We start from the raw sequence: 22185 nt of genomic DNA, 5'->3' as shown, positions 1-22185 counted from the left end.
GAGTCATTGACCATAACATATGATATTCAAGTTTTCAATCTTGAAGAAGAAAGATCGAGTCTGAAGTTTTCTTTGGCAAACAAATCTGAAGTTTTCGTTGCCGACATCATGATCTGCATCACGCTCATATCTTTTGATGCATCAAAAAAGTTATTATTCATTTATGGAAAATTTTCTCAAATAATGTTTCAATTCATACATGGAAGCTTTATAAATTAAGAGTTACAACATATACCGGCACATATCACCATCTCACAAATAACAGGACGTATATGTTTTCTTTTGCTTTTTAGGGTTTAGGGGCAACTCCCCTGTGCTATTTGGGACTCTTGGACAGCCTTGTGACAGAGTACAGCTGCGGCTGCGCCAGTGTATCAGATTGAGTTGACTGCAGAATCATCATCGCTGGCTTCACTGTCACTGCTGCTGCTGGTGCTACCACTTCCACTGCTACTCCCACTTCCACTGCTACTACTAGAAGAAGAAGTCTGCTCATGACTCTCCTCCGCATTCACCTGGGCTCGAAGGGCTTCTGCAGCATTTGGGCCCTTATCAACTTCATCACCACTAACATCTACATCAGCAATCTCATCATCAATCTCGTTCTGATGAGGCATATTGATATCGAATTCAGCATTAGATTTATTTTCAGCAGCGGCATTCCCATCTTCAGGTGATCCACTACCAAAAAGGTCATCAATATCTATATCTTGATGTTCCTCAACTTCATCATCCTTATGGTCTGGCGAAGCAGCAGAGACATTTGGTTGATCAAATGAGTAATCAGCCACACCTTTACTCACAGATTTCGCACCTGTTACATTATAGACATAGAATTAGAATATGGCGCCGATATGGAAAGCAAAACGGATAAATAATAGCAAATGCCTCATTCAAAGTTGGACGAGACCCTGTATAGTGGAGAGGTATAAAAAGGACAATCTGTAATAAGAAAATATTCTCCTTAACAGTTTTCACCGGCTTCAAAATTGATAGAAGAAGGTCAAGATAGCCAATGTAAACGCATGGCAAAGAATAAAGAAATTCAAGAGATGAGCAACCGAGCCACTGCATTGCTTGCTTTTATTAGATATCCTTCTCATTAACAACCCTAGCATGTTCTGAATAATTGGGATGGGAGTTGCAACGGAAATTGGTAATTCCCGCACTGTACATACAAAATACAAGCATTGGCAAAATTGGAATGATTTTAGTTTGGTTATGTCAAGCATGTAGCTAAATACTGTACACCAAGAATCCGTTGCAAATGGGATATTTAAACAGGACCTATAAAACACCGCGTATGGGATGGAAACAACAGATCATTTATGGATAAAGCATTTGGCAAGAAAGGTATCGCTGAAATTCTGACAAGAATGTGCACATACAATGGATATGGTAACAAGAAACTTTCCATAAAAACATGTCAGACTAAGAGATACAAACACATCTTGTGTGAAGAAACTTTTGACAGAATTGTATGATGAGTTCATGAAATGCAACTGAAAAACGAACAAAGTCTACAACTCCACCCTGCAGCCAAAACTTAATAGACTCATGAACTATAAAGTTTGACCCTGATCCTCTTAGAAAAGAAGACGACAGTTCTGCTAATTTATGCAGCAAGAATACACTGGCATATTATCTTGTAACTTCATTCTCAATAAGGAAAAAGAAAAAAGAACATAACAAACCTGAATTCTCTGGCACACCAATATCAATTCGTTCCACCTCAACCTGCATTAACCCCGTGACAAATATAAGCTTAGAAATCACATGAAAAGGGAGAAAGAATCAAAGATTCGTTATTTCAGTTTATTACTACCGTAAAGAACCATCTACCAACTAATGTATCAACAAATAATGACCATTAACGCGTCACGAATCTTTGCATAACACTGCGACCTTTTCCAATTCACACATTTCAACAAAAACATTAAGAATTCAGAGGTAATTGAAATCTTAGCCTAAACAGTTCTGGCATACTGCATCAATTTCTTTTTCTTCTTCCAAATATGAATTTGTAATACCGATCAGTTACTTTCTTAAATTTCTTAGCCTGAGCCTATAGCAGACTAGACTGTTCATCAAAGTTTATATCTTCCTAACCTTTGCTATTGTTGTTCAATAATTTTCAATAGTCGAATCAGATAAAAAAAACTTAGCAGATAAAATCAAAACTCAAACTCACCGGCACGGCAGGGAATGAATTTCTAGAAGGATGCATCGTCTTGGCCACCTTGCCGGGCGGCGGAGACAGCTGCGGCTCCAGAGGAATCCCGGCGGATTCCCCAGGCTGGCGGTCATGCCGGAGCTGCTTCACCGCCCTGTGAAGCCTCTCAAGCCGAAACGTCTGGCCGTCGAAAAACAAAACGGCGTCGTTGTCTTTATAATCCTCACTATTCCCTTTAAACAACACATTAGGCTTCCCCAATTGGTTGTTCTGAAACTCCACCGTAACCCTATTGTCCTTCGTCTTCTTCAGCGACCCCGGCTTCGTCTTGTCAATCGACGCCGGCTTAAATTCATCTGCAAAAAAAAAAAATCCGATCAGATTAGCCAGAGACGGCGGCGGCGAGAATCGACGGTTGTGATCGAAAGGGGCTTACATCGTAGGGTGCAGAACTTGCTGGAGGAGTCGTCTTTGAAGGAGGGGCCTAGGGTTAGGTTGTACCAGCGATCGGGATGAGGAGCGGTTTTGGGCTCTTCCTTGGCGTTGCTGGCCATGGTTCGGTTTGTCGGAGAAGAAGGAGAGTGGTGTTCAGGTGAGGCGCGTGAGGAGAAGAGAAGGAGTGAGGAAGTGGGGTCCACCGCGGCTAGCTGACATGGCACGACCGGAGTGAGCGCCGGTGAGGATGGATTTTGGAGAAGGAGGAGACGGGAGAGGACACATATGGTCTCAAAAGACAGACAAACCATGGCCAGCTTACTCAGTGCACATATATATACGTTCGGGCCGACCCGGTTCACTTGGGCCGGGTCGGAATGGTGTTTTTTTTTTTTTTTGAGTAAGTTACTATTCCAAATCGTTTTACTCGTTTTGGGTAATTGGTCCCCTACTTAACCTAAACGAGAATAATTCCAGGCGCTTTCGCCTGTTCTTTCACCGTAGTTTCACGCATAGAGATTCCTATATGCACTATTCAGTATTCAATCCAAGTGTGGATTACACTTTACACATGCTTAGACAACAATTGGCTGTAACTTTTTTACTTTGTAGAAATTACTTTTTATCCATTTTTATGAGTTATTGTGAAATTTAACTATCATCATCATTCTTTTAACAACTACTTTTACTGCTCAGTAAGGTAACTTTTGAAGAAGTTGAACCATGTCAAATCGATTGTTACTAAACATTAATAAGATTTAATACATTAATACGTAATGATAAACTTAAATATCACATTAGATGTATGTATCACAAATTTATAAGTCACGATCAGTATGTCATACTTAGTTAATTAAAATTAAAACCATATTTGTTTTGCTTTATTTTCGATGAGAAGATATTTGAACTTAAATATCACCATAATATCGGTCAGTTATGTCAATAGATGGCGATAATACCATTAGAACAACTCGTTTATCAAAAGGTCTTGGGTGCCACGGTGTGTAAGCAGATTCTGATAAATAACTGAACCTGTATATAAAAGACTGAGATTGCATATTTGTTGTATGCGAACTTTCACGGTTGTGTATACAAGAAGTTTCGCTCGTTTATGGTAAAACCAAACCCCTATCAAATTAGCAGGCCTAAAATTGCCACTTCTTATTATGTCAGTGGGCTTTTATGTAAGGGCTTGTTTTAGTTTTGGTCCGACTCTGATGGTTCGGGCCGAGCGACCAAGTACTGCAGTAACCACTCTTATCCTCAAAGGGACACGCGTCGTTCATGCGAAAGGAAATTACGATTTCCTTGATACGGCATCGTTTTCAACACTCGGAATATCATCTTTTACTCTATTAAGCAGCAAAGCTCCTCCCTCGAGCTCCAGCTCTTGCTCTGGCAAAACAAAGAAGCCAACTGATTCTCTAAATATGGCTCAATTTGGCGGGAAAAAAGTGGGCCAGATGGTTTTGGGCTTTGGAGGCAACCCCTTGGGCCAGGCTCTGGCCGCAGTCGCCGCCGCTCTCCTGCTCCGCCTCTTCTCCGGCCCTGGCCCAGCCCTCTTGCCGGACTCAGAATTCGCCGAGGAAGACGACGACGACGACGTGATCAACGAAAAAGGCGAAACTCCGGTCGCCGGAAAAGTCGTTCCGGTTACAATCCGGTGGCGCAACATCACCTGCTCTCTCTCCGACAAATCTTCCATATCAGTAAGTAGTTTTGAAATTTCAAAAATTTCAAAATGAAGAACTAAATGTAAATTCCATGAAATTTCGAATGCTCAGGTCAGGTTTCTGCTGAATGACGTCAGCGGAGAAGCGAAACCGGGTAGGCTATTGGCGATAATGGGGCCGTCCGGGTCGGGAAAGACGACGCTGCTAAATGTACTCGCCGGTCAGCTAAGTGCTTCTCAAAAGTTGAGCTTATCGGGACTATTAGAGTTCAATGGAAATCCTGGCCCAAACAAAGCCTATAAGTAAGCTTTTGGTTTATGTTTAAGAGGTTAAGTTTTCGAGGCATTTGGTAACTGTGATTATTCTGTGGTGGTGCTCATTTTTCTTTTTTTCGTGGGGTTAAGGATTGCTTATGTGAGACAGGAGGATCTGTTTTTCTCGCAGCTGACGGTGCGAGAGACGTTGTCTCTTGCCGCCGAGCTGCAACTTCCGGAGTTATCTTCCCCGGAAGCAAGATTGGATTATGTGAACAGTCTGTTGTTCAAAATGGGATTGGTAAGATTGACTAACAAACATTAGTGAAGTTCATTTTTTCGATAGATGTAGTGAGTGGTTTTGGTGATTGATAGTTTTGTTAGTGACAGTGAGGTTAGTTAGTTCAGATTTTGATTTTGGAATGGTTGGTTTGCTTTCTTTATTGCAAAAGGTTAGCTGTGCTGATACCAATGTTGGGGATGCAAAAGTCCGAGGAATTAGTGGGGGTGAAAAGAAACGTTTGTCTGTGGCTTGTGAGCTGATTGCAAGCCCCTCTGTTATATTTGCTGATGAACCGACTACTGGTAATCTTGCATTCTTGCCTTAAACAAACTCAGTCTTCTGTTTGCAATTGTCAGAATGTACATATCATCTTTTACTTCTCATCTTACAATGCATGCGTTTATTTAGTTCCATGTTTTCAATAAGCATATGGTATATGATATGATAATGCTGTGGTTTGTATGTCATATCTTATTTGTTCTCAACACTAGAGGTAGCCTGTCTCTTTCTTACAGGAGCAGAAAAATGACCTTTTGTTACAATATGCTTGTGGTGTTTGTAGGACTTGATGCCTTTCAGGCAGAGAAAGTTATGGAAACCCTTCGACAGCTTGTACAAGATGGACATACCGTTATTTGCTCCATACATCAGCCTAGGGGTTCTGTTTATGCTAAATTTGATGACATCGTGTTGCTAACTGAAGGTGCACTTGTGTATGCTGGTCCTGCACATGATGAACCACTGACATACTTTTCTAAATTCGGGTTGGTGGTTTTATCTTATGCCCAGCACTATCTGTTGCCCACCAAGCATGATTCAACCTGGGGCTGTAAAGTTATGAAAGTATTGACTAATCATTGATTTTTCAACAGGTACCATTGCCCAGATCATGAGAACCCCGCTGAGTTTCTAGCTGATCTTATATCTGTTGACTACAGCTCTGCTGAAAGTGTCTACTCTTCTCAGAAAAGAATAGATGCTCTTGTTGAATCATTTTCACAACAATCATCACCAGTTCTGTATGCAACTCCGATTACATTAAGGGAAATCTCCAAGAACAGCACCAGGTTGAGCAGGAAGAGTAGAGTTCAGAAGAAGGGAGGTTGGTGGAGGCAATTCTGGTTGCTCCTAAGGCGTGCGTGGATGCAGGTAATTTTTACTATCATGCTTCATAGTTACTTTCATCGAAATAGAATTCAACATTACTAATATCTTATGCTGATGTACATATGTGAGAAAGACAGATTTGGTAATCTCAAACAATTGTGCAAGACATGAGTCACATGACATTCAACAATGACTTTGTATTAGTTCACTTTCATTCTTTGATTATTTTCAGCCACTTTATTTCACCATTTCTGACAAAGGTTAAGAGCAGTATAACTCATTATGAACAGTAGCATCCACACTTTTAAGTAACGATTTATCACTCAAAGGTGAAGTGGATATGAATTTTGGTATGGTAGCTTTTCATAATGAATTAGGTTGTAGTTTCATAAATATAATACAAGTTCCTCATTTTATCTAATGGCCTTTGAACAACTGACTAGGCTTCTCGTGATGGACCCACAAATAAAGTTCGGGCAAGAATGTCAGTTGCATCAGCTCTTATATTTGGGTCAGTTTTTTGGAGAATGGGTAGGTCGCAGACATCAATACAAGACAGAATGGGATTGCTTCAGGTGTGAAAATCTATAAACCTATTGAATTGAATTATTCCATGACTTTGGAGTACTTAGGTCTGATTCAACCTGAAAAAAAGTCATTGAATATCAGTGTCTCTTATATAGTTTCAAATCTCTCAGTTGTATTTATGGATATTCTCTGTCAGGTTGCTGCAATAAACACAGCAATGGCGGCTCTGACAAAGACTGTCGGTGTGTTTCCAAAGGAGCGTGCAATAGTAAATAGAGAGCATGCAAAAGGGTCTTATACATTAGGACCCTATCTCCTTTCTAAGTTGTTGGCTGAGATTCCCATTGGAGCAGCATTTCCATTAATGTTTGGTTCTGTTTTGTACCCCATGGCTCGTCTTCATCCTACTTTATCCAGGTTTGTGAAGTCATTGTTACAACTGTTTAAATGAGAATTGGATTAGTGTGATTGGAATATATCTGAATCGGGTGAATATACATTACTCTATGGCGGTATGAAATGTATTTATAAATCAGGTAATCTTCATGCAGAGTTATACTTAAAACACAAAATGTACATATGTGTGTATTAAATGATAGTATGTGGCATGATCCTGAATAATAGAGCTGCAACAATCCCACTGAAAGAGATACATTCCCTGAATAGTCACATGAAAACTGTTATTTGTACAATCTACTTATCATATCTTAGGCATTGTCAGTAAGCTGAGTGGCTTTTGTTTGTAAAATCCATGGAAACAGATCAGAGAGTAAAAAAAAAAAAAAAAAAAACTAGTTTTTCCTCTTGGTGAGGAACTGTATGTTGGAAGCAGGAAGAGCATAATGTCTAATATGTATATGTTATTTACTGTTGCATAGCTGCTTGGTTATTTCTCTTTGGAAATGTTCTCATTTTGAAATTTACTTTGGGCTGTTTGAGATTTCAAGGATAGAGGAACTGACTTTGCAATATTTTTTGCCTTTTAAGATTTGGGAAGTTTTGTGGTATTGTGACCCTAGAATCTTTTGCGGCATCTGCTATGGGTCTCACAGTTGGTGCTATGGTTCCAACCACTGAAGCAGCTATGGCAGTGGGACCATCACTTATGACAGTTTTTCTTGTATTTGGAGGTTATTATGTGAATGCAAAGAATACACCAATTATCTTTCGTTGGATTCCTCATGCATCTCTAATCAGATGGTAAGTTCAGAGGTTACTTGCCAATCAAGAAGTAAAAGTTCATTCCAATCAAGAAGTAAACGTTACATGTTTTCTTTTCCATATCATGATTGTATATTGCCTTTCATACTTTCAGGGCTTTTCAAGGGCTCTGCACCAACGAGTTTCGCGGTCTTCAGTTTGAGCATCAACATTCTTTTGATATTCAAGATGGAGAACAGGTACGGGGAGAACTCATGCTTACATGTTCAAATCTCTTGATTAAAAAGATATATTACAATCTCATGAAACATGGGCATAATCTTTGTGACTGGCCCATTATCCAGTCGCGTATGGATAGCTGTGTCTTGTGAGTCCTGAGTTTCTATGTCTGTTACATTCATCTCTTGCTTATTTTGCAGGCACTTGAACGCATCTCCTTTGGAGGAAGTCATATTAGGGAAACCGTGGTAGCTCAAAGTAGAATACTGTTGTTTTGGTATTGCACCACTTACCTACTGATGGAGAAAAACAAACCGAAATACCAGCAGCTGGAGGCTGCACCTCTTGAACAAACCCAACCAGCAGCACTGCAGCTTGGGCCAATAAATACCGAACAAGTTGAAGAACAAGACCAGTCAGATGAACCTGTAACACCCAAACAAGTTGAACTAGACCAGCCACTTGAATCACCTCCGATTGACCAAGACCCACCGTTTATCCTAGAAGGTTTGTAATTACTTGGGCATTAGTGTAGTTCTTATCAGAAGTGCCACTATTTATTGGTTTATTTCATACAGGTGCTAAGTAAAGGAGATAATCTTTGCAATAAAGCAGGGCCTCTAATGAGCCATTTGTATGCTACATGAAACGATCATTCTAGATCCATATCAACTCAAAATTTTCACATAGAACGTAATTTTACGGAGCTTATGCTACCCGAATGAGCCTCTCGACCCTTTGCCATGGATGAAGATGAAGTTGTATTGGTATTTTAAATAATTAGATCGGATTCTGTAGCTTCTACGGTTCAATGAATGTTCATGTATGCTTGTAGTTGCTTGACAATGGATTCGCCACCGAAGAAAGAGAGGGCTGTGACGTAATGTGAACTGGGCTTCAGCTTCCTGAGTAAGCAAAGAATCTTTTCTTCTTTTTCTTTTTCTCTTTTTATATCTAATGAAGTGAATTCATTTAATCAGGACAAAAAATGTTACGAGTGTATGAACAATACAAATAGGAGTCACTAACGGGGTTATTTATAACATAACAGTGGATCAACGGCTTAAATCTAACTCCCAAGTTTGAAATGATCAAGAAGCTACATAATCTCTAATACACAACGAGGCTGAAATGATCATATCGATATCGATCATGGAGATTCAAAAACTCTATTTGTTGAACACCATAGAGATACCAACTGGATCACAGCTTTAAACCGGTGAATAATCAAATGATTGCTTACACGCAATTTATGCATATATGCATTAGCAATCAAAATCTGAGCTTGCTGTCTATGATAAAATAGTGTTTGATGGGTAGGCCGTACACGTACACGGACAACGGTTTGTTTCTTTCCTTTCACCGGAAAACAAGCTCTGCTTATAATATGATTTATCTCACCGTCCCTATCTGGACTTGCTCAAACCGAAACTTCTTCATGAAGTTGGGTTTCCAACACGTCACTCCCTCTTTCCTGCTTAATTCAAATGTGCTTTATAAACCTTCTGGGAACCAAACTAAAAGGGCAAAAACATACGCGCCAAATGCCACGTGTCATTCCTACGCGGTCTACCTTGTTGCACGTACCAACCCTGATGTTGTGTTGCCAATGCCTATATATGTGTTCCATGCACGTTACCTTTGTTAAAACAAAATACGTCACTAGTTTGGTATCATCACAACTGAGAGATTTGTAGAACTTGTAATGTCTAAAGCGATGACAACCTCTTCTCTTTGCTTGGCTGTCTCACCGAGACCGTGGTTCAATTCCGGCAATCAGACGTGCTCGAAGACGGGGCTTGTTCGTCTGCAGAGGAGACGAAGCCCTCTGAAGGTTTTTGCATCGTGTGATCGTGACAATCATGACGGTAGACTTGTCGACGAGGACATGATTGTTCTTAGGATGCGGATTCGTGACATTGAGATGACGGAAACACGTGATCCGAATCGACCCCCGTCGAATTGGATGGAATGGGAGAAGCGATACCATGCAAATTACAATTCGGATGTCTATGAAGCCGTCGGGTTGTTGCAGTCACAATTGATGAACACTAGGCCTTCCTTGGCTTTGGGAATGCTTGCTCTTATTACACTTAGCGTGCCGGTCTCTACTGCTGCTTTGATGTCCCCTTTGTTGGACATTATTAAAGGAATATTAGCTAACGGGATTCAGCTTTAGTTAATGAGTACTTCTGTAGCTACCGAAATGTTTCATTGATAAGTTATAGTGATAATATTGCGGTACATTCAAACTTTGAGTTGCTAGAAAATAGTTCAGCAATGTATATTAAACCAATGTATGTGTACGTAACAGGTTTGTTAATCATTGTCGGAGCTATAACATTGACTTTCTTCTTTGGTTTAATCAACGAAGGATGGAGAGGACTCCATACATCATAGAGAGCCATATATATATATATATATATATATATATATATATATATATAGATTAGTTCCATGCATGTCAACTGCAAGACCTGCATATTGTTAATTTTAAAACCAGCATAAATAACTATGACTTAGTTAATTTATTAAGAGATGAATGAATACATTATTGCGAATATGAGCAACTGACGCTCCTTGATACAAATGCATCAAATTCTAAAGTACTTAGTTTGAAGGCCAAATTAATTAAACTAGTAATCTTCAAACAAAATTTTTATTTTCTTGCTGATGAGTTGCTGTTTCCTAAACTAGCTTTATCCATTTTTCTGAGTAAACTTCAAACTCAAGTCTTGCTTGATTCCGTCTCACCCGCCCATGTCTTGATTCCCTAAAAAAAAACGAATTTGTTGTGAATTCCAAATGATTAGTTTAATATATGAATCGCCGACCAAGTCAACCCGATTCAGAACCCCAATAGTCTACAAAAACAAAAAGAATACCTGCACAATAATTCAGGTTTCATCTCGAGGAATGATTCTCTGCCACATAATAGAGGCACCTAACGGGTAACGACTAGTTCTTGGACAAGTTGCTTATATAGTATGGAGGTCCATATATATGCACTGTGAGTTAATTTTCAGTACTGCTTATGAACATTACCGGCAATTAACTCATGGTGGATATGAACCTTGATACACCCAAGACTCTTCAATTGAAATGTCGTTTACTTTAAATACGATGAACTAGACTCAAACTGTAGTTCATCACATTTAGATTCGAATAATCTTTGAAATTATTGCAGAAAAGACGATAATATGAACAGTACAGAGAATTAACTCATAGTGTATGTGGACCTTGATTCGCCCAAAACTCTTCAATTGAAATGACGTTTGTTTTAGATATGATGAACTAAACTCAAACTGTAGTTCATCACATTTAGATTTGAATAATCTTTGAAATTATTGCAGAAAAGATGATAACTTTTACAAATATCATATACTTGGTCGTTGTGATTGAACCAAGAGCATAAATGCACGATCAAATTTGGCTGCACAAAATTGACATATGCCCCACATGTTACATGGCAAAAAAAAAAAGTCAATAAGCACAATAAGTGCTTGCTTGACATCGAAATAATTCCGATTTAGATCGGACTTAATTCCAAAATTTGAATTTTTTAGTTGAACAACACCTGAATCAAATGCAGTTTTATGAATTATGAAATTGGTATTGTGCGTGGCCCTAGCCGGAGCTGTTGCTTCTTCAAGGAGATCCATACCGTTGCCTGGTCTCAATTTAGGTTGACAAAATAAATTTGAGAATCTGATTGAAATATCCACATGAGAAGAAAGTTAGAAAATCAAAAATCAAACGATAATTGTTGTAACCGGTGTCAACCACCGATCTTCGTAGCCAAAACCGACCACTCAGTTGATCTAAAATTCAATCGGATTATTGATTAGTCGGACTGAAATTGCCGCCGCTACTTCCGATTGAACTTTCAAAAAGCACTTTTATATTCACTAAACCTTGTATGTATTCGGGAAATGTTTCCATTTGTTACAACTCATAATAGCATCCAATTAATCTAGACGTTATACACAAGACAACATGGCTCCATCTGATGTGACGCTAGCATAGCTTCTCCGAATCTCCTGCATGATTAAACTTCTACGCGTTAAGAGTGCAAGTGCCTTCCTTTAAATTATTAAATAAAACACGGTTTACCCGCAACCCTTCCTAGCTAAGTATTAAACTATTAACTATTGAGAGCAACGTCTCGACCTATTTCCCAACCCACATGCCCCCACCCTCCTTTCGTCCAACGTACATCTTATTTTATCCTTCAAATTAATTATTCCCATCACCTGACCTATAAATATAAGTGCGTACCAGTACCAAATACCACATCTAAAACAATTCCCAATCATTATTCATCCTCAACCTCCATTTGAAAGCAAAAATGGCATCAACTTCTTCACTGCTCCTCTCTTCTTCTTCTTCCTCCTCCATTTTCAACCCGTTTTCGACTTCTTCACCGAAAGCGGGAAGCGTAATTCGACAACAACGGAGGTCTAGAATTGTTGCATCGAGTAGAAAAGAAGCGCATGATCACCACCAGAACTACAGCAGCAGGCTTGTGGATGAGAACATGATCGTTTTGAGGAAGAAAATCCACGAGATGAAGATGGTGGAGAGGAACTACGAGCCTCCGGCGGAGTGGATGGACTGGGAGAAGAGGTACTACACCAGCTACGACTCGTTCATATGCCAAGTCATGGGTTTGTTGCAGTCGCAGTTGATGAACACCAGGCCGAGCTTGGCTCTCGCATTCATGGCTTTGATCGTTTTGAGCGTCCCAGCCTCGACGTTCATGGTGTTCTCCCATTTGCTGGAGATCACAAAAGGAGCATTGACCAGTGGTTTTGGTGTATGAGGAAATATTCAAGTACTACTAGATTTGTTTGTAAATAGTTTATCTATTTCCAGTTGCTAATTAGAAAGTTTGGAGAAGTTCGCAGTAGCTAATTAGAAAGTTTGGGGAAGTTCGCATTTATCAGATTCAGGAAGATGTTACCATTCAAGGCACGTTTTACTTGCTTAAAATGAGCGTGAATGATTATGGAGTAAAACTATTCTTACGTTTATTAAGTTACTAACACATGAATGATTCTAAAGGTCTAATAGAGTTTTACAAAACCTAGAGGATAGATAAAGAACGCGCCTCACGCGCCAAGGAAAAAGAAAGTCAGATCTCGTGGTTTGGCTCTCCCGACCGACTGTAGCCGGCGAACCTGCCGCTGCGTCTCCGTCCGAGAAGGGCTCTTTGTTTTCTTAGTTTTTCTAGAGTGATTTGTCGGCATCCAGATCGGTGGAGCGTGGTCGGAGTATGTTGGAACGTGCTAGGTTCGTGGTGGCGTGGCTTGGAGATCGTACGTTTCCATGGCAAGGCAAGGATGGATGGATGATGCTGGGGGATCGTGGTTATAGCGGAGCGGATCTGTTCTGTCTAGATCAATTCGATCTGGATTGGGTCTCTTCGAACTGATCTGGGAATGGGTTTGTTAGGCTGGGCTAGCATAGTTCCATGGTTCGGACAAGAGGATGGCATGATGATGGTGGTTGTTGGATTTCGGGGTGGGCAAATCGATCTCGATCGGTGATACTGGGTGAACGCAAGTGAGGCGCAGCGATGGGGTGATACTGGCCAGAGGCTATCGATGTCAATGAAGCACCAAACATTTGGGCTATGGATTGCGTGTCGTTCTGCTGCTTGTTGGGACGAGGTTGTGTTGTTGGGCCCTTGTTGGTGGTCCGCTGTTACTAGGGTTTTAGGACTTGGTTTTATTTTATTGTTTTTGTTTTATTGATAATAAGGCACTACAGGTTGTGGCAATGACAATCTTCTCTTCGGCCTTCTAATGGGACATTCCTTTTTTGTTTTGGGTCAGCGAAAAAGTCTGGCTGTGCCATAAACGAGCATTTTTGGCTTTCTAGTGGGTCTTTCCTGTCTGATTTTGGGTTGGCGGCGATGGCTATTTGAAGCAATGGTGAATTAACGGTGTTGACAATAGGGTGGTGACAGTGTTTGGTTCACTATAGTCTCAGGTCTGAATGTCCGACAATCCTTTTGGTTGGGTTTAGGTCACAATGAGTGTTGGCTTGGTCGATCAAAAGTTGGTCAGGTGGACTCTAGGTGGCGAGTTAGTGTTGACATAAGTGAGTTGTCTAGTTTCAGGGTTCTTATTGGCGGGACGAGAGGTGAGATGTCAAGGATTCACTGCTCATGCGCTTGTTGTCATTGCCATATAGTTGTAGTGCAAGTTTTGAGTCAGTATTTATAGAGTTCCAGTGTGAAGTTTAGTGGTTATTTCTGTGTAAGAGATGTTGTCTAAAATTCGTTGCAAGCTGTTCATTATTAATGAAGTTCTTCTTGATAAAAAAAAAAAAAAAACACATGAATGATTATGGATAAAAGTATTCATGCATTTACTAACACATGAAAAAATCGGAATATATGTAGGTCTCACCTCCTTATAAAGAATGAATTCCTGAATACTCAGGAATTTGATTACGAATGGGAGAGATGGGTTTAGGAATCAATTTCTCCATAATCAATTAATACCGATTCTTTTCTTCTCTCATTTCAGTTGTCTCTTATTCATTATTATTTTTTATTCCAAATAAGTAAACGTGTCATTAAAGAAACAGAGTGTAATAGATAATTACCGTAATTAACCTACAATTATGATTGATGTTACTTAATTAGGAGGTTTAATAAAGATGGATGCCATTGAACTTTCATGAAGAGTGGGAACTAGTTCAGGCGCTAAAGTGGGGAATTTTAAAATTTTGATCGGATCAAACTCGGTACGAAAATCTTTTTAGTTGAAAAATTAAATATATCACTAAAAATGAAGATGAAGAACTATAAAGATTTTGCAACTCCATTAATCTATACGAGGCTTCATCTTCAAACACATGAAGTCTTTCAGTTATCAAAGTTTAAAGAGCTAGTAAGATGATGCTCGAAATTATGGGAAAAATTCATGAATAGTACCCGAAGTAAGGGTCACTACGAATTTCAGTACAGCAAGTTCCAAAACATAAATTTTGGTACATCAAATATGAAATGTATTTCATATACGTACACAGCGTCAGTAACTCCGTCAGTCCGCATGCCATTACTCACATAATGAAGGGCAGAATTGATTTTTCATTTGTCAATGGGTTTCCTCTCTCTCACACTCTCTGTCTCTCTGACTCTCCCTCTCTCCCAACCTCGCTCACTGAATCCAAATACCTCCACAGCTCACCAATAGCCTCCGACGACCTCTCCTTCGTGTCCACCACCGCTGCTACAAGAGCCCCAAGGCCTGGCCTGTTCGCGTTGTTCCTCTACCACATGTTTCTCGCTCCTCGATCTCATGTTGACTTTCTTTGTATTATCTCTAAGCTTTCAAGTTTCAATCTCTTCCTTCTATCTTCTTTCTCTCAGGTCTGCCATCTCTTTTCTTCTCTCTGCTTGCTTTGCACCATTGGCATCACCAACTACAATCGGAGGTCCGAGTTCGACTCGGACTCTCGCAACATGTCGGACTCGGCGGCGTTCTTTGAGTTGCTATGTCAGCGCAAGAAGGATAAAATCTGGGGGTGTTCGTCTTCTTCGAGACCAAATTGGCAATCGCCCTAACATCCAAACACCGCCAAGCTTGGCGTCGAGAAATTCGATAGTGGCAATGGTGGCCGCTTCTCACATCCTCATTTACCCAGCCTAAAACTTCTCTGTCATCGAGTATTTTCATAGCTTTCCCGCGACAACATCACATCCTTCGGGTCTAATTCTTTAGTTTTGACTTCCTTCGAATAGGTATTTCTGGTCTACACCTCTTGGTGAGCTGTGGAGGTATTTGGATTCGATTTACTATGCGTGAAGAATAGCGTAAGAGCCCACTCTTTTAGATTAGTTTTGGGAGGACCAGCGGTTGTCATCAGCTGTGATGGTAGGACGCTGTGTTGAAAGGGTGGTGGTGTTGCTTGCACGCTGCACTGTGCAAGCAAGTGAGCGAGAGAGATTGTGCCCAGAGAAAGAGAGATGGAGAGCTAGTTGCCCAGAGTAAGAGAGATGGAGAGCTGGGTGCCCAGAGTAGGAGAAGAGAGAGGGCTGAGTGCTCATAGTAGAAAATTTGAAGAGACCGTTTTACCCCTTAAAATACGACCAGTTGGCACCAAACTAACGGCGTCAATGACGTCGTGTATGCTTACTGGTCAGTTTTGAAACCTCATGTACCAAAGTTTATGTTTTGGAAATTGATGTACTGAAATTCGTAGGGGTCCATAGTTCAGGACCACTTACCAAATTTTTCCCCGAAATTATTGTTAACTAGGAGGTTCGTCATAAAAAATGATTCAAATGCCAAATATAATGAATCCCAAAAATGTTGCACATACCATATAAATATGATTATAACGTAACTTTGTTATTTCAAGCACTACTTCACTCGTTAATGGTATATTTATTTCTTTGTACTCAATGTATGATATAATATCATGAATATACTCTTAACACAAGTATAGACAACACAATTTATCCACAAGTTAAATGTGGCAGTAAGAAATAAAAGCGCACTCTTGATTATAAGAATTTAGATGCGGTGGTTGAACCAAGTGTTGGAAAATTTAATATTAAGTATTTTATTTTCCATAATTTGTGGATGAATAATTAGTGAAAATGTGTGAAGTTGAATATTTGTAAATGACTATGTTATGAGAAATCATGGCTAATCACAAAAGATAACTTTTGGTGAAAAGTCATCTCTCCTCCAAAAGTCACCTTACATCTATAAAACACTTGACACACCATATTCTGAAAATGGACTTCTTGAATTCATCTTTCCTCCTCTTCTTTTACATATGAGTTTTCCTAGTGTCTTGAAAACCAATTGAGTCTTTTCTAGAGAGAGTTCATACACAATCTTAGTTCGCTGTTCTTAAGGTTTGGAGTGCTACTACCACAAGAAGAATGTCGTTGTATCCTGGGAGACGTTTGCCATTAAAATCCTTTAAGCACCGATGAGGAGGCAATTTCGTCTTAAGGACATAGAACCAAGTTCTAGACTCGACCATATTATTTTAAGGTTTTTCTAACTTTTATCGGTTTTATTTTGGTTAGATTTATCTGCATAAATGTTTCTTGATTTTCTTATAAATATAGCAATTAGACCAACATATTTACCAACAATCTTAAGATGAAATCGGTTTATCTTAATTGCTATGTGTCTGTGATGAGTTCCTACAACGGGAATCTTTCAATAAGTCTTACTACATGATCGTATCCAAGTTGTTTCTACAAATAGTGGGATAAAATATTTATTTAGTACTGCAGGTAATCATGTAAGTCTGATGCATTTGATGATTAACGCTATAGCATATATTGCATGTTATTACTGCTTACTGTGTGTCTTGTGATTTTGAGAATAATATGATTTGAAATAGTTAAAAGTCAGAATGGTGTTCAATTTTGGTCACAAGGGTCGCAACCCCTCAAACGGTTTGTAAGGTAATATTTGCTTGCGAACGGTTTTGTTTGCAAATTCATGCATTGCTATTGTTTAAGTTTTGTATTAGATGCCTTTCAAACGAGATTCTATGCTCTGGGTTAGTTTATTTCTTATTCTGTATATATATCAAAACCTATTCTCATATTCGGATATGCATGCATTGGGCTGAGTGACTTGGTAGGCTTATATGTGATATATCTTGAAGATACAATTATTTGATTCTAGTTCTATATGATATGCTTGTTACGGCAGTTGAATATGAGCACTCAATTATACATATAATTGCAGATGGTACATATATGGCTTAATTGACATAGCCATAACTGTTGGGAACCGGTACATGTATTTACATGCGCAACTGGTGATTGAATAGGTTGATTTCTATCTAAGAGATAGCAGTATGTTCCTATCCGTACAATGGAAAGAATACGGACATGCATATACCGCAAAATGAAAAGTTTACAGAATATGCATATATCTATATGTAATTCTTTGATATGATGTAGAATTAATATATGCCTAGTTATTGAAAATGCACCAATATTTGTTTTTTATGATATTAGTGTGCGCTGACCCTTTCCAGAATTTGGAAAAGTAGTATTAGATTACTAATCATCATGCACTGAATACTTGAAGCATAATGCTTCTGTTGATGATTGGAAAAGCATTGGAACGTTGCCTTTAATAAGTAAGAATTCATGAATCAAATACTGTTTGCTGGAATCTCCACTAGTAAAGAGACAGTATATACGGATGTATGGTAATCTCCATAGAATTATGAATTAAACCAGATACGTTATTTGGCCATAGTAAGCCATGGTAAAAACGTAGGTTTCTACCTTTTAATCTAAAAAACGTAGGTTTCTACCTTTTAATCTAAAAACGTAAGTTTTGGACCTAACTTAACGTAGGTTTCTACCTTTTAACACATTTTCACGCGTTAAGTTTTGGACCGACCTTTATACCAGATATCTGCCCCAAACAGTTCAGCTATCTTGGACTGTAGGACTATGGCCAGCTGCAATTAGCAGTTACAATTATTGAGAATACTTATACGCAGCCCACTAGAAGTTATATTTTTTTTTATGTTGATTCAATAACACTTTTGAGTTTTGAGTTTTGACTCATTAGTCCCACTACTCTTTTCAAATGATAAACCTACCGTCAGTTCGCAAATGATTGGTGAATATTATCACACAGAGATTGGACTTGACTAAATTTCGCTTGCTCAATTGTATATAACATTTTTGTTCAGAGAGAGGGGTCCTCTCCTAAGCTACTTTTTCACCTGAGCTACTTAAGTTTTAAAGGAGATTAAGACACATGACAATATCAGATCTAATGGTCTACAATACAGCTGAAATGTTTCTCTCTCTTTTAGGTTTCGTCTTTTCCTCAAAATTCCCTACCCCCTTCTCCTTAATCTTTTCTTTCTTCCTTCCGTTCTCATTGTCTGCCGATCTCTCGTTTATTTTTCCCTTTCTTCTGTTCTTTTCCTTCTCTGATACAAAGCTCAAAATATTTTTCCCTATCACAGTTAACAACCCAAAGTTGCATTGAAGAGTCTTCATGACTTGGGTAGTGGGTTGATCGCCCAACAAGTTATTCTTTTCCCTCACTGGCAAATGGCAATCGTTCATATAATTAGATTAAGGCCCAAATTGAATTAATTCATAGGATTCATTTGAGGTGCATGTTGTTCGTCCCCCAATTGCTGCAAAAACCTCAGAGCATTTAGGGCTTTGCATTGGAGCCCTCGAGCTTTCCCTGCCGAAATTCCTAGCTGGGCTTTTGTTCTTGATCTTGTTACCGAGTAAAGGTTTTTCCTTTTTTGCGATTTGGTTGTGAGTTATGGAGGTGTGATAATCACACTAGTGACACTACTTTGTTTTTGACCGTTTGGAGAGAATAGTGTTCTGGGTCTGCTCTAATTTAATTATTTCAAAGGAAGATCTGTAATCAAAAATTGGTTCTTCAACTAGGATTAGTTTGAAAGTTGCCAAAAAAAAAAAAAAACTAGGATTAGTTTGATACCAGTTAAAGAAAAGAACGAGAGAGAGAGAGAGAGAGATGATAACACAAGGGACAAATGATAAAAAGAAGGTGGCTGTGAAGGAAAAGAGAGGGAAGTAAAAAAAAAGAATTATAAATCATTAGATCTAATAATGGATACTTGTCTTCATCTCCTTCAAAGCTTAGGTAGCTCGGGTGAAAAAGTACTAGCTCTCTTTTGTTCACATATTTTGGGAGGCAGCACTTTATCAGAATTACGTGACAATAGTTATAACTTCACATATTTTTTGTCATGTCATTATTCATTCTTAAAATTTTGGGTTATACATAAATTTTGTGAGCTAAATCAAAATTCATGTGTCTCATGTAAATCTGAGAACTAAATTAAAAATAATTTTTTATAAATCTCAAAAAAGCCAACCTAAATAAATCCGTTACAAGTATTGAAAATTTTATTTAAAACATCAATAGAGATAGAAGCGCATAATTATATAAATTATATTTTGAGATTTAGGCTCAACGCCTCCATATCTTTTATAGTTTCATTAATAATCAAAGTTTAAGTAACCCTTATTTAAAAAATAAAAAACAAAAGATTTGTTTTCCCAACTCAAAATTTTATTACATGAAAAAGAAATAATAATAATAAAAATAGGAACGAAGTCAAAATGAACTAGAAAATTATATATTTGTTTTTACTCAAAGAAAGGCTAGTAAAAAATTAAAAAACTACTCAAAAAAGGCTTCAAGCACCTTCCAAGTATTTGATGAGCCGGCTGCTATACTTCCCAGCAATAGAAAATAGAACAGTGAGGCTTGTGCATCCATATATCTCATAAATCCAACCTGAATGCCCAAATAAATTATATAAACTTTGCCCCCAAACAAATATAGTACCCTTCCTAAACGCAACTACATATCCTTCATTGATTATAAACACATACCGACATATGGAAATATTTGGTATAAACTCAACTACTCTTCATAAACAACCGTGTTCAAATAAAAATTAAACAGATATTGGCATATATGAAACAACTTGCAAATTTAGTTCTGTATAGAAGAGTTACTGGTTACACCAAAAAGGTCCCAAGTAAACATTTTAATCGATATTCATATACAAGAGGTTAATGTTGCTATATATGAGCTGTAATTGATTAGGCAACAATTTCTCCAGAGACTGAACCTAAAAAGAAAATGGCCGGAAGTCGATTACGAACAGTACTCGCTAGTCTTATGAAGTCGACCACGATCTTGTGCATATCTAATTTGACAAATTCCAGCCCCAGAATATTCTTACTTCAGAGTCACTTATGGGAGTCATAGTCACGGTCTCACTGTACGTCCACAAATAGACAGGACCTCAATTTCTGCAAGAATAGCTATTGGAGATTATAATCAGTCTCACTCACCAAAAGAAAAATAAAATACAGTATGTGGCGGAATTTACTTTACCTGCATGCTGCATGAACAAGTATACATGCAGTAGTTGACTTCAATATTAATAATTACATATTAAACATGTTCTACCTTGGCCTACATGCATTTACGTTATCCAAACTTCATATAGCTGTTATACCTCACATAGCTGTTATATCTAAACCCAGAAGAGGTAATTAAAAAGAAAATAGGGACTTAATTGTTCAAGTTAATTAGAGGAGCACCCTTCAGTCCAAGTCGTGACAGCAAAAGCAAACCTCGGCTCCTGCATCGTTGGATCAGAAACACACCAATGTTTTCGCCCTAAATGTTGATGAGTTCATGAACCAACGAGTCAGCAGCTGGGTTTGAGCCCTCGAACTGCCTCGGCTGGACTGAGGAATGCTCCTTTAATGCCTTCAACCATTAACCCTAGCTAACCTTTGTTATTGACACAAGGCAGAACTCTCCATGAAATAACACCGAGTATGATAGATCAAAAGTGAAGACCAGCTCGAGGAGTTGCCAAATGAGATAAGGGACTATAGGGAAGTAAAAGGTAGAGGCGTACGAGGTAGGAGAAGAGCTAGAAGAAGGTTATGAATATATAGGCCTTTGAAAGTTACTTCTAGGTTAAACACCGACATGCAGATCCAGAAGCAGGGATTTAGGGCAGGAGAGGCCTCTCCTCTTTCATCATGTCTTCGTTGAAAGTTTTTCACGCCCTTTCAACTCAATCAGACTAGTCTACAGCTAGCTAGCCAGTACTCGTCTACTCCTAATTTCGTACCGCTACCAAGCAGAGCTACTAGAATCTCTCTCTCTCTCATCATATCACACAGCTGGATGGATATATGTAATTTGTGTGATCTGATGGCTACATAGAGCTCTGAGGCCGACATCGTTTATATATCACGTGTTCACCTCTGTTATGTACACAACACAACCATCACCAATTGCAGTTTTTATATCACTCATCAATTATCACTAATCGATCTGTAACAAAAAATTTAAAACACCTGCACAATACTTTTTACAATCACTACATTTTTAAATCACGTATGAATTCCATTGGAATATGTTAAACAGTAATGCCAGTATAAGTATTGTTATATAATTCGTAGTTTTGTACATAATCCGAGTATATGGTCGAATTCTGAAAATAATATAAAAGGTTTTTCTGTCGCAATAGCCAAACATATATATATACGATATTTGCTGAACGATGTAATAAGCAAAGAAAAACTGCTCTGTAACTTTCTCTATGAAAAATTCTGTAGTACACTGGAACATCCGTGCTTCTCAATTTTAAACCATCAAAATGTGCAGCATGATAAAAGTACGACTATCTGATTGGTTAGATCATGAGTGAAGAAGTATTAAAGCTCGAGACAAGTTATGGTATTTGTGGGTATCTCATACACTCATTTAAAACTATTTAAATAAAAAATTACAATTATTTGAACTAAAATTA

The 22185-nt window shown here is 38.6% G+C and overlaps 3 protein-coding genes across 3 annotated transcripts; 2 read left to right on the top strand and 1 right to left on the bottom strand.

The window, feature by feature from the left end:
* Positions 1-131: 131 nt before the first annotated feature.
* Positions 132-2926, bottom strand: LOC112198263 (ELL-associated factor 1). The gene is made up of 4 exons (XM_024339351.2): positions 2610-2926; positions 2192-2529; positions 1695-1737; positions 132-814 (listed from the first exon to the last, which is right to left on the bottom strand). Exons 1-4 carry the CDS (start codon positions 2917-2919, stop codon positions 375-377), a joined length of 1131 nt encoding a protein of 376 aa, XP_024195119.1. The 5' UTR covers positions 2920-2926; the 3' UTR covers positions 132-374.
* Positions 2927-3963: 1037 nt separating this feature from the next.
* On the top strand, positions 3964-8770 carry LOC112197307 (ABC transporter G family member 7). Its single transcript, XM_024337926.2, has 12 exons — positions 3964-4317; positions 4393-4583; positions 4686-4836; positions 4988-5120; positions 5381-5582; positions 5691-5967; positions 6369-6500; positions 6650-6870; positions 7441-7653; positions 7769-7853; positions 8034-8340; positions 8412-8770. Exons 1-12 carry the CDS (start codon positions 4039-4041, stop codon positions 8420-8422), a joined length of 2202 nt encoding a protein of 733 aa, XP_024193694.1. The 5' UTR covers positions 3964-4038; the 3' UTR covers positions 8423-8770.
* Positions 8771-12115: 3345 nt separating this feature from the next.
* LOC112198161 lies at positions 12116-12870 on the top strand. The gene has a single exon (XM_040519331.1). The coding sequence runs from the start codon at positions 12182-12184 to the stop codon at positions 12653-12655; it is 474 nt and encodes a 157-aa protein (XP_040375265.1). The 5' UTR covers positions 12116-12181; the 3' UTR covers positions 12656-12870.
* The last annotated feature ends 9315 nt before the right edge of the window (positions 12871-22185 follow it).

The sequence above is a fragment of the Rosa chinensis genome, chromosome 4, assembly GCF_002994745.2.
Source record: "Rosa chinensis cultivar Old Blush chromosome 4, RchiOBHm-V2, whole genome shotgun sequence".
Lineage (NCBI taxonomy): Eukaryota > Viridiplantae > Streptophyta > Magnoliopsida > Rosales > Rosaceae > Rosa > Rosa chinensis.
Note: the sequence above shows the minus strand (reverse complement) of the source record. Positions and strands in the feature narration are given on the sequence as shown.

Bases quoted from the DNA above. Each gene is read 5' to 3' on its own strand.
- LOC112198263 (XM_024339351.2), bottom strand. From the start codon at position 2,919: ATGGTTTGTCTGTCTTTTGAGACCATATGTGTCCTCTCCCGTCTCCTC. The intron at 2,530-2,609 runs GTAAGCCCCTTT...TTTTTTTTGCAG, and splicing joins CAAGTTCTGCACCCTACGAT to ATGAATTTAAGCCGGCGTCG. The intron at 815-1,694 runs GTTTGTTATGTT...ATAATGTAACAG, and splicing joins TGGTGTGCCAGAGAATTCAG to GTGCGAAATCTGTGAGTAAA.
- LOC112197307 (XM_024337926.2), top strand. From the start codon at position 4,039: ATGGCTCAATTTGGCGGGAAAAAAGTGGGCCAGATGGTTTTGGGCTTT. The intron at 5,583-5,690 runs GTTGGTGGTTTT...ATTTTTCAACAG, and splicing joins ACATACTTTTCTAAATTCGG to GTACCATTGCCCAGATCATG. The intron at 6,871-7,440 runs GTTTGTGAAGTC...TTGCCTTTTAAG, and splicing joins CTTCATCCTACTTTATCCAG to ATTTGGGAAGTTTTGTGGTA.
- LOC112198161 (XM_040519331.1), top strand. From the start codon at position 12,182: ATGGCATCAACTTCTTCACTGCTCCTCTCTTCTTCTTCTTCCTCCTCC.